Here is a 15,718-nt window from a genome sequence, read left to right on the forward strand (position 1 = left end):
TCCTATAATCTAGGCTTTTGAAAATAATTACTGTTCTGTCTATAGAAACAGTAGTCTCATGTATGTAATTAATTATAAAATCCAAGCAGGGCGAATCTGGTTTTATACAGCAAGCAAATAAACCAGTTAGAATAGCTAGTCTTTAGTTGATATTGTCTAAACAAGAATTCATTGAAAAATCCTTAAAGAGCTATTTCTAACAGCAGATATTTAACTTCATTATGAGATGAGTAGAAAATTGCAGTTTCCATTTAAAATATCATGAAAACATGTGAAAAGTATGGTTTCCATATGTGCTGCTTATATAGAATAACTTGTATTTAGTTACTAATTTAATATTGCTTTCTATTGTATCGCTTAATTCCTCTGCCATAAGAAACATCACTGTCATCTTCCTTGTCTTTGCCTGCTACGTGGATGCTCATCCAGCATGTACTGCAGACAAGGGCCGTCCTTCATTTAGAACCTCCGTGGAACCAAATATTCCATGAGCCTCCCCATCCTTCCACCAGTAGCTCTCAAAACATACATAACTGTTTTCAGAACGTTTTCATTTTGGATACAAAACTGTACAAACATACTTATATTCCAATAAGTCAAATATGAAGAAAGCATCATGCAGATCATTGTGGGCTTTTTCAGCTATTATATGTCAGTTTCAGTGGAGATAGGACTGGAGGATACCAAAAGAAATTCAGACTTTCAAGACCCATATTTTGTGGTAGGAAATAACTTAGACTATTAGTGGTAACAGTTTGTAGCTTTGTTTATTCTAGCTACCTTTGAGGGCCTGGACAGAAAATAATAATAATAATAATAATAATAATAATAATAATAATAATAATAATAATAATTTGCCTCCAAGCCATCACGTCACTGCAGACCTACATAATAGCAGCAAAATTAGTTTCAAAATTTAAACTTGCAATTTAATTCCAGTACTTGGTACAGAACTGTGTTGCATAGGGAAGTAAATCATGCACCATTATTTTCCAGCTGGCTAATGCTTCTCCCTCTCCCTCCCCCCCCCCCTTTTTTTTTTGAAATGTGTATATTGTAAATTATAGGACGTTTTAGTGTTTTAATATTTATTATTTTATGTATGCTTGTAATTATTTGAAATTATCTTACAGGAAGGGCAAAACTAAATACCATCACAGCTGTGTGTTAGGAAATGTATTATCATACTGAGTTAATTTTAACTGAAGCTGCAAGAAGGCAGGTAGTCCCCACTGAGTATTTTCAGAAAATAATACCTAGGTTCATTATACAGAAATTCCTGTTATAAGCCACCATTTTAATACAGTTAATACCTGTAAATTAAGGCAAAATAGACCACATTAAATATGCCTCTGTCTTTAAATCCTGTCTTGTAAAATGCTAAACGTTGTAAAGTGTCCAGTTGTAACAAATACCAGTTGCAAAGTGTCTCTGTACAAACACGGGGTTGATGTTTGGAACCACAGAAGGAAGTGGGAAGGAAAATTACCTTTCAGATAGAGGTACTTCTGCAGTAACTTGGAGATGAAGATGTATTTCTGGTTCCTTAGAAATTCAGCGCTCTGTTTTATATTAGGCAAAATAAGAGTTATCACACAACTTGGCCAGAGCTACTGGTCTGAGGTCCAGTATCTTAGTCAAATGTTTGAAATTCCCAATTTCACCTGTGCATTTGGAAGAAAAAAAAATGCAAATTTAGGGAAAACTTGGAGGATCGTTCCAGTGTAAAAATGAGAACTGCACTGCCTTAGGATTTAGCTTTTGTGAATTCAGCCCATCCTGAGTAAGATTTCAATTTTAAATTTGAAAATACTATGAAAAAGATGAAATAAATATTCCTCACTTTGCAGAAAGCAGCGTAATTAGCTGAATGTGTCTTTGCATATAACATCTAAGCTGTTTAACTCATTCCAAGGTAGACAACTAGTTATGAGCCTTACATTTTAGATCTGTCTTTTGTGATGCGTATCATTATAATCAGACAGAACTGCGAATATGTACACATTGTAAAGATTTTGTTACCCTTTAATCTCCTCTTAAAAATTTACTAATTGCTTTATCTGCTCAGTTTGTAATGACTGCCTCCTTACCAGCATTTTCTGATTTTTGGTCTCCTTAGGAAAAGCAGGTGCTGTTGGTACTAAAATTTTTTGGCCACAAGAAATCATCCCAGAAACATTATTTATGAAACTAACATCTGAAGTTGGGCAGTGAGGATTCACATTTAATGGTGGAAGGAAACCTGGTCTGCTTGGAGTAATGTGATCCAACAACAAGGCTCCTGAACCTCGTCTTTCTAGAAAAGCTTGATTTCTTCTGCTCAGAGAAACAGCGGGCATGTTCTCTAGCAATTCCCTAGAGCCTGACAACAAAGAGGGAGATGGAGAAAGAATCTTTTTCTTTCGTATCACTGACTTAGTATCGTCTGCAGCACTAGGACCCAGGCTAGTAGTTAACTGAGAATCAGAGCTGTAGTGATTTGCTCCTGAATTTCTTTTCTGGATAATGCTTCTCAGGGTTGAAAGGAAGCTGATTTGTCCCAAATCAGAATCCTCACCCACAGAAATCCCACTGGAGTTCTGTTTCCCTTCAGCATAAAGAGTCTGAGAATTTATTTCATCATATGATAATTTCCTTGATCCAATTTGATCAAAAGTTTTCAATAAGTGAGCAGTGTCTTTTACATCAATACTTTGGTGTCTGGTGATAAATCTCTTTGATAGTGCAAGGCTATTGATTTTAAAAGAGAGCTCCTCTTCTGGAGTTATATCCTGAAGTTGCTCCTGCAAAGAGGCAACTTTGCTCCGGAGAAGCCGTGAAGTAGAGCTCTTCATCCAGGGCTCGGCCTGTAGCCGCTCTGCCTGTACCAGCTTGGAGCCTATGTGTGTTGAACTGGACTTTTTAGTAGGAGAAACTGGTTCAGCAGAGTTGTCTGGGCTTCGTGGATCATCCAGCTCTTTAAAGCTGAAAAGTGCTTTTTTAGTTTCATTTGTACTTGAAAGTGGAAATGGAGATGTTTTCAGTTCTATTTCCGACGGGGAAGTGCAAGCACTTGGAGAAGGGGACTCCTCAGAGTCAGCAGGAGGCACGTTTAGATACTGCTTAGTTGTCTGCTTTCCAGATGCAGACTTGTCCGTGGTGATGATGATGACTTCTTTGCCTCTTGCTCTGCAGGCACGAAGAAGAACGTTCAGGGTCTCTCTGTCTTCAGCGTTTATTGCATACACGAGGGCAGAGCAGTTGGAGTGATCCTGTAGGCTTGGGTCAGCTCCACTTTGCAGCAGCAGAGAAACCACTTCTGGGCCTGCTTGTTCCAGGCAAGCGTGCATCAAGGCTGTCTTTCCAGATTTATCCTGTATGTTTGGATCTGCTTTGTTTTCCAGGAGGTATTTAACCATTTTTGCCTTGCTGACGCTCTGGGAGTCAACATGCTTTGTCTTACAAGCAATCATTAAGGGGGTTTCACCTCTGTCATTGCTTTCATTAATGTAGGCACCCCCCTCTAGTAACAGCCTGGTGAGACGAAGGCGGCTTTGGTAGACAGCTTTTATGAGAGAATTCCCATCCGTTGGCAACTCGTCCCCAGTTTCACTCATGGCACTTGTCTCTCACTCGCCCCTTCCTAGCTGCTGCAAAGAATACCTGGTTTTCAGAGAAAGTAAAATAAGTCAACAAAACAACAACAAAAGATTTAATTGCATGAATTTCTCCTGTACGTTCCCCAGTACTTTGTGAAAGATCTATGCAGACGAGGAGGGGGGCAAGGAAAACCCTCCCCCCTCCACTACCTCAGGAAATACATTAAAAAATTGAAACACTATCAAATATAACTACAACATTTACATGTTTAAATAGCTCCTCTTTATATTTTTGTATGCCTGGGCCTTCATCACACTCTGCCAAATAAGAGGCAAAGAAAGTATCATTCTGAACCCTGTAATGGCTTTATAGTGACTGCACCTAAGTGGCACCACCCTGGTTGTGCGTGCTGCTCGTGATTTGCACCAGTTGAACAGAATGAATACTGCAGTGTTTTTGTTAACTGATGTTAGATATGGTGACACATTTACCTCTTTTTTTTCATGGAATGAGAAGGCAAAACATCTAAGGATTAATGAGAAAAAAATATATATTGGGCCTGATAGATAAGAAAGGTGACTGCACTAAGTATTTTTATATATTAATCGTAAAAATAGTGGGACAATGGATTTTAATGTCCTATATAAAAGCAGGAATACTTGTGGAAGTATACTACCTTAGACTGCTTTGAATACCTACCAGTCAGTGTGAAACTACATAAATGAAATGAAATCCCACTCATCATGGAGACTGGGGGGCTGAGAAGAGTCCACTACCTGGGCATGTAGTATCAGCTCTAAATAATAATAAAAAAAAAAAGGCATTTGATAGGATCAGAGGAAAAAAAATAAGATTTCATGTGAAAAATGAAGAACTTGATGTGGTATAAAATAGTGAAAGGTCTGGCATGAATGTACCTATGCCTACATGCAATCAATAAATTACTTTTCTGTCAATCTTGTATACGCCTGCTTAAAATAAATGGAGCAAAAATCTTTGGTACCAAAGAAAAAAAATCAATATTTAACAGCTGGAAGAGCAGTAATTCCAATATGAGATGAGCCAGGAATATGAAAATTACATGTTTATTATATGATCCTAGAAGAATAAAAGTGTTTAGTTTATCTGCAAATGGACTCATCTTCATTTATCCTCAAAAACATTAGTTTTCTGATAGATAATTGAACATCAATAGTTTTACTTCAAATTCCAGAACCAAAGGATGATGTCACTGTAGTTTGTTCCAGAAGTCCAACAAACAACAGTCAGTTGAAATACAGGTGTGAAATTTGTATCCCTAGGCTTTTCCCCCTCGCTTTATTTCATTCCATAGCAGAATATGGCAAAGCTCTGCAGCTACAAGTGCTTTGATTTTATTAAGCAAGGATGCTCACAAGTTTATTAGACACCAGGAGAACAGTTAGAAGGTGGTAAGGAACATGGAGCAGGAAATACAAACCTTGTTACAGAGTAATAGAAGTGCAACAGATTACATTATATATAACATAGATTACATCCCTGAATGCTGGATGGAGATGACTTTGCTGTGATCTGTTTGACTCAGGGATATATGGGGTTATATAATGCTAAAAGTGCCACCGTGGGAAGGAAGGGCGGTGGGACTCCCACGAGATCTACGCTGACACTGGCTCAGTGAAAACATACATTCGCCAGCTGGACTGGATATAACCTGCACCAAAAAAAGTGCTTAAATGGTAATTTTGAGATGAAAGCCCCCAGATCAAGCAGATTCTCCAACATGCTATTTTGTTTGGTTATTCATGATGGGTTGATACTAAATAGATTGAGATTATAAAGTATTCCTAAATCTAAGTAAATGCAACATTAGGAACACCTAGTGTCTGTGAATGTTGGAGGTTATGCGGCTGCTTTTCAGTTGTGGGAGTAAACTGGTGCCAGGAGAGCTCCTCAACCCCGAGCTGCAGCGAGACCTGGTTAATGATAATGATAAAGCAGCGCTCTGCGGGTCTTTCCCATCACCCACCAGGTTCTGGTGTTCTTGCACTAAGAGTATTCTAGGAATGCTATTTCCTCCTAGCATTTCATATTCAAAATATAAAATTGTTCTAAAAACTGTGACTGAAAATATATGATGAAGGAGCATGAAGCACCTTGTAGTATGAGAAACAAATGGTTTTTGGAGCCAGTGACGGTTTGTTTCCAAGGAGCAGGCAGACAGACATTACTTGTATATTTGTACACAAGTACCTGTCCTCAGGTCAGGTTGGCAAGTATGGGACAGTGATAACCTAGAGTCCTATTCTGATATAACATCTATTGCCATCATAGTGGAAAAAGCCATTAAGCCCCAAAATTTTACCACTTTTTTCTTTTTTTTTCTGCTTGCTAATTTGTAAAAAGCACTTAATTACTAGGAAAAAAACCCTTGAAGAGTTTCTTTATGTGTAACAGCATGAAATTGAAGGAAAAAAAAAGCTCACTGGCGTTTCCACATAAACAACATTTTCACTGACTAAAGGAGTGCTATAAATCAAAGTTCTTGCAACGTATTTTTTGCCTGTTTGCAGTTAAAGACAAGTTTTCTGCCCTCTGTATATGACACAAACAAGGTCTCATGGTAAGTGCTTAGTCCAGTGTCATTCTACTAAAATTAAGTCACCAACTCTCAGCTCTGAAAAGATGAACTTACACAGTTAACAAACCTTTAAAAACTTCTGTGATTTTCAAGACCACTGTAACCCTGTAAACCTCCTTGGTCAGTACAACAAGAGCTCCATTTTACTGTACTACATCATACACACATTAAAATGTTTCAGGTACAGAAAGGACTTTTAAGAATTGCCATTTACCAGCTGTACCATGCAACTTCCCATAGCAATGCCTCTGTCTCTTCAACACTGCTAGTTTCCACAGTTAACTGGTGGCCAGGGTTTCCAGTCAAATCAGTTTTTTACATAGTTCTTTGGTTGTACCTTTGAAGAAAGCTTGGAGAGATCTAGCCAGCCTGTTCAGTAGCTGGCACAATATTTATCATGTCTCCACTTATTCATCTGGAGGGTTTTCTATAGTAGCAGTTACCAGCAGAGAGAGGTCGAGGTGTGGTGGGACTGGGAGGTTTGTACTGGGAGGAAAAGTTTGAACTGGGGAGGGTCTGCACTAAGGTGGCTGTTGTGGCTCGTGCTCATCTCACTGCTTCCTGCCTTGTAACATAATGCCTGAAATGGTTTTGCTGAGGGAGACCTGGAAAAACAGGGACCAGAGCTTTCTCTGGAGGTCTGTGGAGAATACAGCTGAAAAATACAAACAGAGGCCAGAACAATGATAGTGTTAAAAGCTCTTCTGTTAAAATTCATTGAGAGGGAAGTGACCAGTGCTTGCTCTTCATCTTAGCCTGAGAAAACCCGTTTCCAAGAAAAACATCCCACATGCAGGCTGAATTCCATCATCCTTAGTCCCGGTAACCTTTAGACAGAGGCAGCTGCAAGCTGAGCTAACGCGGCAAGGCGCGACCGACCGGCGCAGCCCCAGGCGGCCCCTGGGCATCGCGGCCCCGCGCTGCCCGCCGGCGCTACCTCCCCGCTCCGCCGTCCGCGCTGGACACCGCGGCGCCAGCCCCGAGCGCACCTGCCTCGCCGGGGACGCCGAGAGCGGAGCTCGCGTCCCCGCCGCTGCCGCTCCTCCTGCTGCGGTGCCTCCACTCGGCGCGCTGCCCCCGCGGCTCCTCCGGCGCAGCAGCCGGCGGCTCCGCGCTCCTCCAGACACGCGGCGGGGCGCGGGGCCCGCCAGGCGGCTCCCCCGGCGCCGCAGGAGGCGGCCGCGGCCCCCGCCTCGCCTCGCGCCGCCCCCGCGCGCCGCGGAGCCGCCCCGCGCCCCGCCTCGGCCCGCCCGGTGCTGCGAGGTCTCTCTGCGTGTGGTAAATACAGAGCAGCCACTGCTGGGGGCGGCTTCTGAGCCCTTTACACACCTCGCCGGAGCCTGGTTCCTGTCAAGGTCCACACATCTAACGGCAGTTTGCATGACTTGCGGGACGGGAGCCTGCTAGCTTTCCTGGCGAGCTCGGAGCCGGTCTTGCAGCACCCAGCAGCGGTGTTGAAATGTGGCCGCTGCTTGGCAGGCCCGGAGAGAACTGGTGTTTTGGAGAGTTGTCCAAAGATGTGTCCCTAGAGCCTCCTTCCTTCAGCAGAAGTGATTACAAAGACCCATGGCAGAAATCCCGTGAATCTTAGTCACTAGAATCTGCAGAGGATATGCAGGACAGCAAAACTACCGAAGGAAAAAAAAAAAAAAAAAGAGAGAGAGAGAGATCTGGGCCCTACCTGTTTGTAGGAGGGGTAAGAGGTATGTAATTTCATATGTGTTTTTGCCAAATTCCACTTGTCTTCCTTATACAACCAGTCTAAACTGACAAAATAGGTCATTTCCCAAAGAGGTTTGAAATCAGCCCTAGCATCACAGAGGCATCACTAAGAGAAGTTTATTCCAGACCAGCAAAGGTTCTCGGTCACAGACTTGTGGGAAGTTATGAAATAAAAAATCCTGGCCGTAGAATGCGTTGATCTCATCTCACAGCTGCCATGAAGTATTTCTGCAAGGTTATCTTAGCTCCTTGAGTCCCATATTTTTGTGAACATGCCACTTACACAAGTCACGTCCCCACGTGGGCTTTCTGGTTTCCACTAAAAACACGTGAAAGTTCAAAGTATGGTGTGAGAAACTTCCTAATTTTCCTGCTAGCCTGAGGGACCCTGCTGTGCCTTAGTAAGATTCCAGTGTCTTGTTTAGCTGCTTGGCTGTAAAGATGCCAAGGGGGCTACTCTCAAGCTGACCTGAGAATGCTGATACGAGTGATATCCCTAGTATCCCTGGTATATCCCTGGTATTCCAAGGACATTTTATTGAAAATTGATTTTTTTATAACCTCATACTGACATGTTTTTACAGAATATTGTATGGTTTTGATTGTGTTTGGTCTTGGTGACTTGCTGGTTTTTACCAAGGTGACCACAGTGGGCACTGGAGTGGGACCTGCTCCTCTCACACATAGTTGTGGAGGGCCAAGTGGTGCCACCTGTGCAAGACTCTGTGCTCCTTCCTCTGAAGAAGCAGCTGGTGCCTCCAAGAACCTGCAGTGATAAAAGACAATAGGTCAAAAATACAACAGACAAATAGGGGAGGTGAGAACGAGGTAACAGTGAAATGGTAAATCATGCTTGGGATAATAAATGGCAGTCACAGTGCACCAGCTGCCATGTGCTCTGGAGTGATTTTTTAGGCATCTCAGGAGAGAGAAGCTTTCAGGAGGAATGCGAAGGAGATTTGTACAATTCTGCTTTTTAAAGTGTGTGCTGGGATCAGTTAGATAGCAGCATGACTAAGAATCATTATGAGTAACTCACTGAGACATAGAAGAGCACAAGTGTAGGTTTCGCAGTTACTCTTTGACCTTTTCTTTCAAAAGCTAAGTTGTCAAAATGTCCAAAGACATTTCCCCCCCTTCCTACACAGTATGGTTCTAATTATCTTTGTTTTCTTTTATTTTCCCCACCCCACCCACATCAATACTTTACTGAAGAGACCAGAAGGTTGTGTATAGTGAACACCTACGCTTCAGGAAGGTTAGTGATCCTCTCAGGCCTGTTATTGTGTGAATTATATAAGATACGGAGGCAGGGGGTACTTGTGTGTGGCTCATCACTTCTGTGCCCAGAGCATCTTTACTTGGCTGGTTTCTGTAGCTCTCACACACCTTGTTATTCTGCCTTTGTCCTTGCCTGTATTGTACTGTGGTGCTTGTCGATAGCTGGTATGAATGTTTTAATAAAAGAGTGTATATCTCATCAGTTCTTAGAACAGCATTTTGGGAAATACTTTTATTTTTTCTGTCAAAGATGTTTGCATATGCTTGTAACCCATCAGTCTGTTATACTTTTTACCTGCTGAGGGTCTGTATCCATCCAGCCCCTTTCACAGACGGTAGGGCTAGCTAGGTATTTACCAGAGAAAAGTTTTATGGTTAAAAATGGTTAATGTTTGTTTCAACTGATGAAAGTGTTTCACTGCGAAGTTCTCATTCGTGATTAACTTCTGTTGAGCAGGTAGACATTAAAACGGCCAGCATAGGTGGTTTTCTACTAGCCAGCTCAACAAACTGCTGGATGCCCAGAACTGGGCTGCAAGCCTTGAGCCTGCTCTGGGAGAGGGAGTCCAGAACTGCAGCTCCAGGCCTTGCACATGGAGAGCCCGGCTTCTCCTGGCGCTCTCAGCATGTCCGAGTGCTTCCCTCTGCAGCAGGGGGGCTTTCCTGGGTCCCTGGGAGATCCTTGGAATTGAGGAAGTTCGCTGTTTGATTTTGTTTATGGAAAAAATACAAAATTAAATATTTTGATTTGATCTGAAACAAACTTTGGGAGGAAAATGTTGCATTCTGTGGGAAATTGTAAACAGGCCGGGTTTCATGCTCATCTGCAATGCTGATCAAAAACATCTAGAGCTGACCAGTTTTAACCTACACTAACAAAAATGATGAAAACCGAGGGGACATTTTTTATGTGCTCTATATAGTCATTACTATATTGTAATGTGTTAGCGTGTGAATCTTTGAACACAGTACATTATAGTAAGTCATTATAGCTTGACATTATCAAGTCATTATAACTAATAAGTTGTTAAAGGTTAATATATTCATTGGCACACTTTTTTTTTCTACAATGTGAATAAACACAATGGAAAAACACAAAAGCATAATAAATTTGGCTGAGCTGTGATAACTGGGAATATTTAACTGGTATTAATGTTATTTTGTAGTTAAAATAGTGCATGTAAAATGATATACGAAGAGACAGACATTTGCTGAGGTGGACCTATTTGCTAAGAAGAATGCAACATAACTTGTTGTGAACAATAGTATTTTAAAAATATTTCTGTTAAATATAACAATGTTAGCTGCTTGCTGATTGAAAAAATGAATTTGGATTATGCTAGTGAGCTAGGAACATCACTGGAGAGGACTAAAGGGGGAACAGAGGAGGCAGAGGTGATAGGATGAATACAGAGAGAAGCTATGGTTTGTTTTAAAAATAATAAGCAAAGAAACAAGTAGAAAAAAGAAGGACTCCATTAGGAATCTCACAACAAGCAACAACTCTGCATGGAACATGTAGGAAAAACACTTTATTACTTTGTTGATTTGTCTGCGTAGATAATTTTTATACTTTATAGCATATTTTCTTTGCTAACACACTGTTGGATTAATCACATCAGGTAAGACCTCTAAGACTGATTCTTTTGACACTTAATCTGGTTTTACCCTTTGGCCTCAGTAAGTTAATGCCAGAATTTCAGGCTCATTTTAATTACTTAGTTATGACATGGAGGCTTCTTTCTGGAACAATGTGCTCTCTGAAATGTTTGCTGCATTTTGGCTAATTACTTCAATTAAAAAATAGACTCTGTGTGGGAATCACTCTGGCGATGCTTGCAGGAATAATTATGACTGGTGAGGGAACAAGAGTTTTCCAAACAATTTTAGAGAAATGTCTTATTCCATTGACACATCCATTTGCAATATTGCAGAACTTTAGTGCTACATTCTTAATTGTTGTAAATCAGCAGGCCCATAAAGTAACTCTTTTTCTCAATGCTTTTATTTCTGTTAGTGTGAATCACATATTACTAACACAGTATAACTGATTCTTTTTTTATAAGTGTGTTCAGTGAAATTGAAGATAAAGATTGTGAAATGAGTTGTTTTTAAATGATTTGACATTGTAATCCTAGGCATAATAGTAAAGTAGGAGGATACCAAAGCATGCTTCCTTTCATATAATGCCTTGTTTCTATATAGCGATTCCTATCTAAGCACTTTTTTTTTGGTGGTAATAAAAAGACTATATAATAAATTAAGCCATCATCTGCTAATTTATTTGTTTGCAGGTTTGTGTGAGACTCATATACTAGTGATGGTCAGCAGAGTCTGAAACCTTTATATTACTGGTGAGAAAAACATACACTCAGAGTTTTATAATATGCTTTTATTTTAAAAGCGGCATTCTACCCGTGACATTTACCCATCATTGCTTTTTACTGAGCAGTCCAAGCAGTTATTCTCCCCTAAGATGAAGGTTGTGGATTTATTTCATATGAAGAAAAATAAGATGTTGAATAAAAGGAATGATTACTTAAATCACTTAAAAAAACAGAACTTAACTTATAGCAGAAATTTGTCTATACCCTTTGTGCACCGCAAGTTTCTGAAGGAATCTGGAATTATATACCAAGAAAAAAATACACTTATTTGTGCAGCAGAAAATGGTGTGACTGCTCTGTGACAATAAAAAGAGCAGAATTAATAGGGGGAAATCATAGTTCTACATGATTTCATTTGAAAGAAAAATGTTTTTTTACGAAAACCAGAGGCTCAGTATTGTGAAGAATTTGATTATAGCTGACTGAAAGAGTCATAAGCACAAAAGTATTTAGTGAGGAAAAGAATAACTTCACTACTGAATGCCCTTTTATATGGTTTATTACTGAACGAAAATTAGGAATATTCACACTGTTTTCTTTTCTGAACTTGAATATTGATGAGCTTTCCACATAGGACTCTTGACGAAACCAGATCTAAATTTTAACCTTTCTAAACAAAAACTAAAAAGAGCAAATATAGAGATTAATACTAGTATTTATGTGGAAAATAGAGTTTGGAGGAAGGATGAACATTAAGAGCATGTTAATTCTGAGGAGTAAACACTGTTTCTGTCCTTGTTAATGAAATCAGTGACCCACTTTATAGTCAAAATAACTTGTATATGAGAGTTTGTTACTTGAAAAGGATTTTGTTTGATATTCAGAGCTCATTAAGTTGTATGCTAAGTGAAAAGTCTTTGCTTTATATTTAGTTATGGTGTACCATCGAATTCCAATTCTCTCAAGTTCTATATTTATTATATTTTCGCATTTTTCTTTTTTTTCATTTCAGCCATAATTTGGTAATATTATCAAATATTATAGGACATACTTATGAATGTTCTATTTGAAATATCTAATTTTTTGATTACAAGGATCTTCCAAACTTCTGTAAATTTACAATTCAGCAAGACAGCTGAATGCTGATGGATGGAATTGAGGGCCATAGCTTGAGGAGTAAAGTTGACATACAAATGTTGTAGCCAAGATCACTAAAAGACATAAGCAAAGCAAGAGGGGAATAGCCAGAAAAAAATCTAATTTATTAAACCACACAATTTAACTGGAGATAAACAAACATGTGTTGGCACATAAGCCCTTCTTCAAGTCACCTGAAAAAAAAAGGCTTAAGAATGCAACCAGACAAGGCCTGTATGCCTGAAAGTTTGTCTGTTTCACCAACTAGATCAAATAAATGTAATAAAAGTGTTCTCCTTACAAACCTTGCTTTTTTGATATGCAACTGGGGACAGAATGATCTGCACACAGAAAAGGGAAGACTTGCATGCATGATTCACCGCTGTGCAAGGAGAAAGCAAGTCTGGTCACTGAAGACAGAGAAAAATCAGCTAGTTTCTCACATGCTGTCATAGAGGGTGTGTTGTCCACCAAGAGAAGCAGAAGATCTGCCTGGACACATGCTCACTGATGGGTTCCTGGATACTCTGGGATGGGACTCTCAGGTATAATGTAGGCACTTACCTCTAGGATAGCACTCATAGCTGATGAAATCTTTCACATCCAAATCCTGAAAATTCTTCACTCAGGAAATTCCTTTTAATAGCATCTTATGTGTTATATCCTGGAGCAGTTTGAAAATGTTTCCTTTGTAATTATAGTTACAAGGCAAACTATCACAAGAAACTATGTAATGCTACTAAGTTCCTTTTCTCACCTCTGTTTCCCCATTTCCACTCTTGTTCCAGGACCTACCTCCAGGACCTGAAGATTTTTGGGAGTGCCCCCTGATTTGGTAGGCTTCAATCCTACAATCCTCTGGGCAAGCAAAGACAGTTAAGGCACAGCCCTATAATGAGGTACGTATGTTTCATATTTATTAACTTTCGGTAAGACTCCTGTATTCTGGTTATCTCATTTTCTGCACTGGCTAACAAACAGCCCTTCCCAGAGCTTTTTTTCTTTTGCTCTCCAGAAGATCTGCTGCCTCTTTGTCTCTCTTTTCTGTTGGTACAGCTTTTGAACAGGCCAACATAATGTTGGAATTAATTAGGTTTAAACTTTTGACAAATTAGCTGCAGTCTGATGAAGCTAACATGGTTTTCTGGTCCCAGTTAGGAGCTCATGTTCTACACACTTGATATTTTCCTTAGATTATATGCATAAACTAACTGCTGTCATTTTCCACTTCCTTTTTTCCCCATGTCCTTTATATATTCTAGTAATATTCTGTTTGTTAAACTAGGAGACTTACAATTACTCTTCATGATGGAGACCGACTGTTGTTCTGAATTCTGCCCTTCATTACACAGTGACCATAACACTCTTCAAGAGCTATTTAAAACATTAGGTTTCTGATATCAGTTGGAAATTGATGTCCATTGTCAGAGAAAAGAGAGATAATAAATAATAGGCAAGTAACAGAAACATTACTATGCTCATTATTTACCCCTGATGGAGAACCCGTAATTTTAGCTAGCTGGTTAAAACAATTGTTCCTTAAAATTAAATTTTTAATCTGTTGAGAACACTTTGTTCCCAGGAAAGCATGAATGAGTAGGATTAAATTATATCTGTACTATACTTTTCTTGGTGGTAGGTAATTATATTGTCACTTGTGATACTGTTCATTGCATTTAGCTGCACAGAACTGGGGAGAAACTGTACTAGACATAATGAGAACCTGTGACTATTCACAGCATCATTATACCAGCAAGATAGAGGAGTAAACAAAAAGTGAGAAAAATTTGTATTTGGAACAAAAGTTTTTTTCTTCAAGCAATAATACAAAGTATTTATGTTCCGCCCCCGCCGCTAGAATGAGGTGGTAACAGGTGCAGTACCCAGTTCAGGTGAAGCTGCAAACCCAGTTACTGTATCTGTTGCTTTGTCAAGCAGCCCATCAACCAGTGAAACATTGTTTTTGCTTTTAAAAAGAAGCGGCCCATAATTGTTCCAGCTCTTAGCGCTGGCGTTTACAAAAACAGGCTATCCATTTTTCTCATCTCAATTTTGGGGTAAATAATTTGAGGTACAGATTCTAAAACAAGTTTCCATCCTCTGGAAATATAATATATCTGACAACATGATCATCCTCTTCTGCCCATCCATCTTCTTGAAACTCCAAGCACCCAATGTAGTAGTGATTAGTATGTTTGTCTTTAAGATTAACATACCTCTCTTAAACCCAACCTCACTGCCATCAAACATATTTTCTTAATTCAAAAGTACAATTTAATGGCATGTAGAACCCTCTAATGCAAAAGGTTCTGTCCAGATGTGGTTTTTATAAAAAAAAAAAAAAAAAAAAAAAAAAGAGAGAGAGAGAGAGAGAAACCAGTTCCTTGGTTTTGGCTGAGAGGCATACCAAGAAAACTGCATCATTGGCATGTTCTGAGAAGTTGATTGCAGTAGGGAACTGCAGTTCAATCTCAAAAGTTCCCTTTGCCTCAAATCATAAATTGATTTCTTTTGTTGCAAAACCTGACAAATGAAGTTAGTTAGCTAAATTTGGAGGGGAATGAGTTACTGTACAGACAGAATAACTATGGCCAAGGAGAAAATGTTCTTTGAAACCAGAGTAGTTCCACAAAGTATTTTGATCTCAGTGAACACTAGGCTCCTGCAAAATATTTTTGATCAGCTCTATCTTCACATCAATAACGTAAGTATTTGCTTCCATTTCTAGTAGATACTCAATTGCCGTTAAATACAGCACCTTGCAGACTTGCTGTGCAAAAGCTTTTAATCCTCTCCTATTTTTTTCATGTGAACTGGTATATATAAAATGATTTCTGCTTTAGGAAATTTATTTTCTCTTAATTACCAGGGTAGCTGTGATGATTGGTGTTTTTAGCACCCCTGCACTCCCATATACCCTTCCTCCCCTGCCCCAAAAAAACCCCAGCAACACCAAACACAGCCTTTTCTCCTCATTCTATTTATTCTCTTTTGCTTTGTATTGGCAAATTTATCAAATTATAAATCAATAGGCTTTTTACTGTATTATACAAGC

At 39.5% G+C, this 15,718-nt stretch overlaps 1 protein-coding gene across 1 annotated transcript; it reads right to left on the minus strand.

Annotated features, from left to right (window-relative positions):
- Positions 1 to 2,004: 2,004 nt before the first annotated feature.
- Positions 2,005 to 3,674, minus strand: ANKRD34B (ankyrin repeat domain 34B). The gene has a single exon (XM_010221541.2). The coding sequence runs from the start codon at positions 3,594 to 3,596 to the stop codon at positions 2,037 to 2,039; it is 1,560 nt and encodes a 519-aa protein (XP_010219843.2). The 5' UTR covers positions 3,597 to 3,674; the 3' UTR covers positions 2,005 to 2,036.
- Positions 3,675 to 15,718: the final 12,044 nt, after the last annotated feature.

The sequence above is a fragment of the Tinamus guttatus genome, unplaced genomic scaffold, assembly GCF_059628265.1.
Source record: "Tinamus guttatus ecotype Peru unplaced genomic scaffold, ASM5962826v1 Tinamus_guttatus_pri_ptg000711l, whole genome shotgun sequence".
Lineage (NCBI taxonomy): Eukaryota > Metazoa > Chordata > Aves > Tinamiformes > Tinamidae > Tinamus > Tinamus guttatus.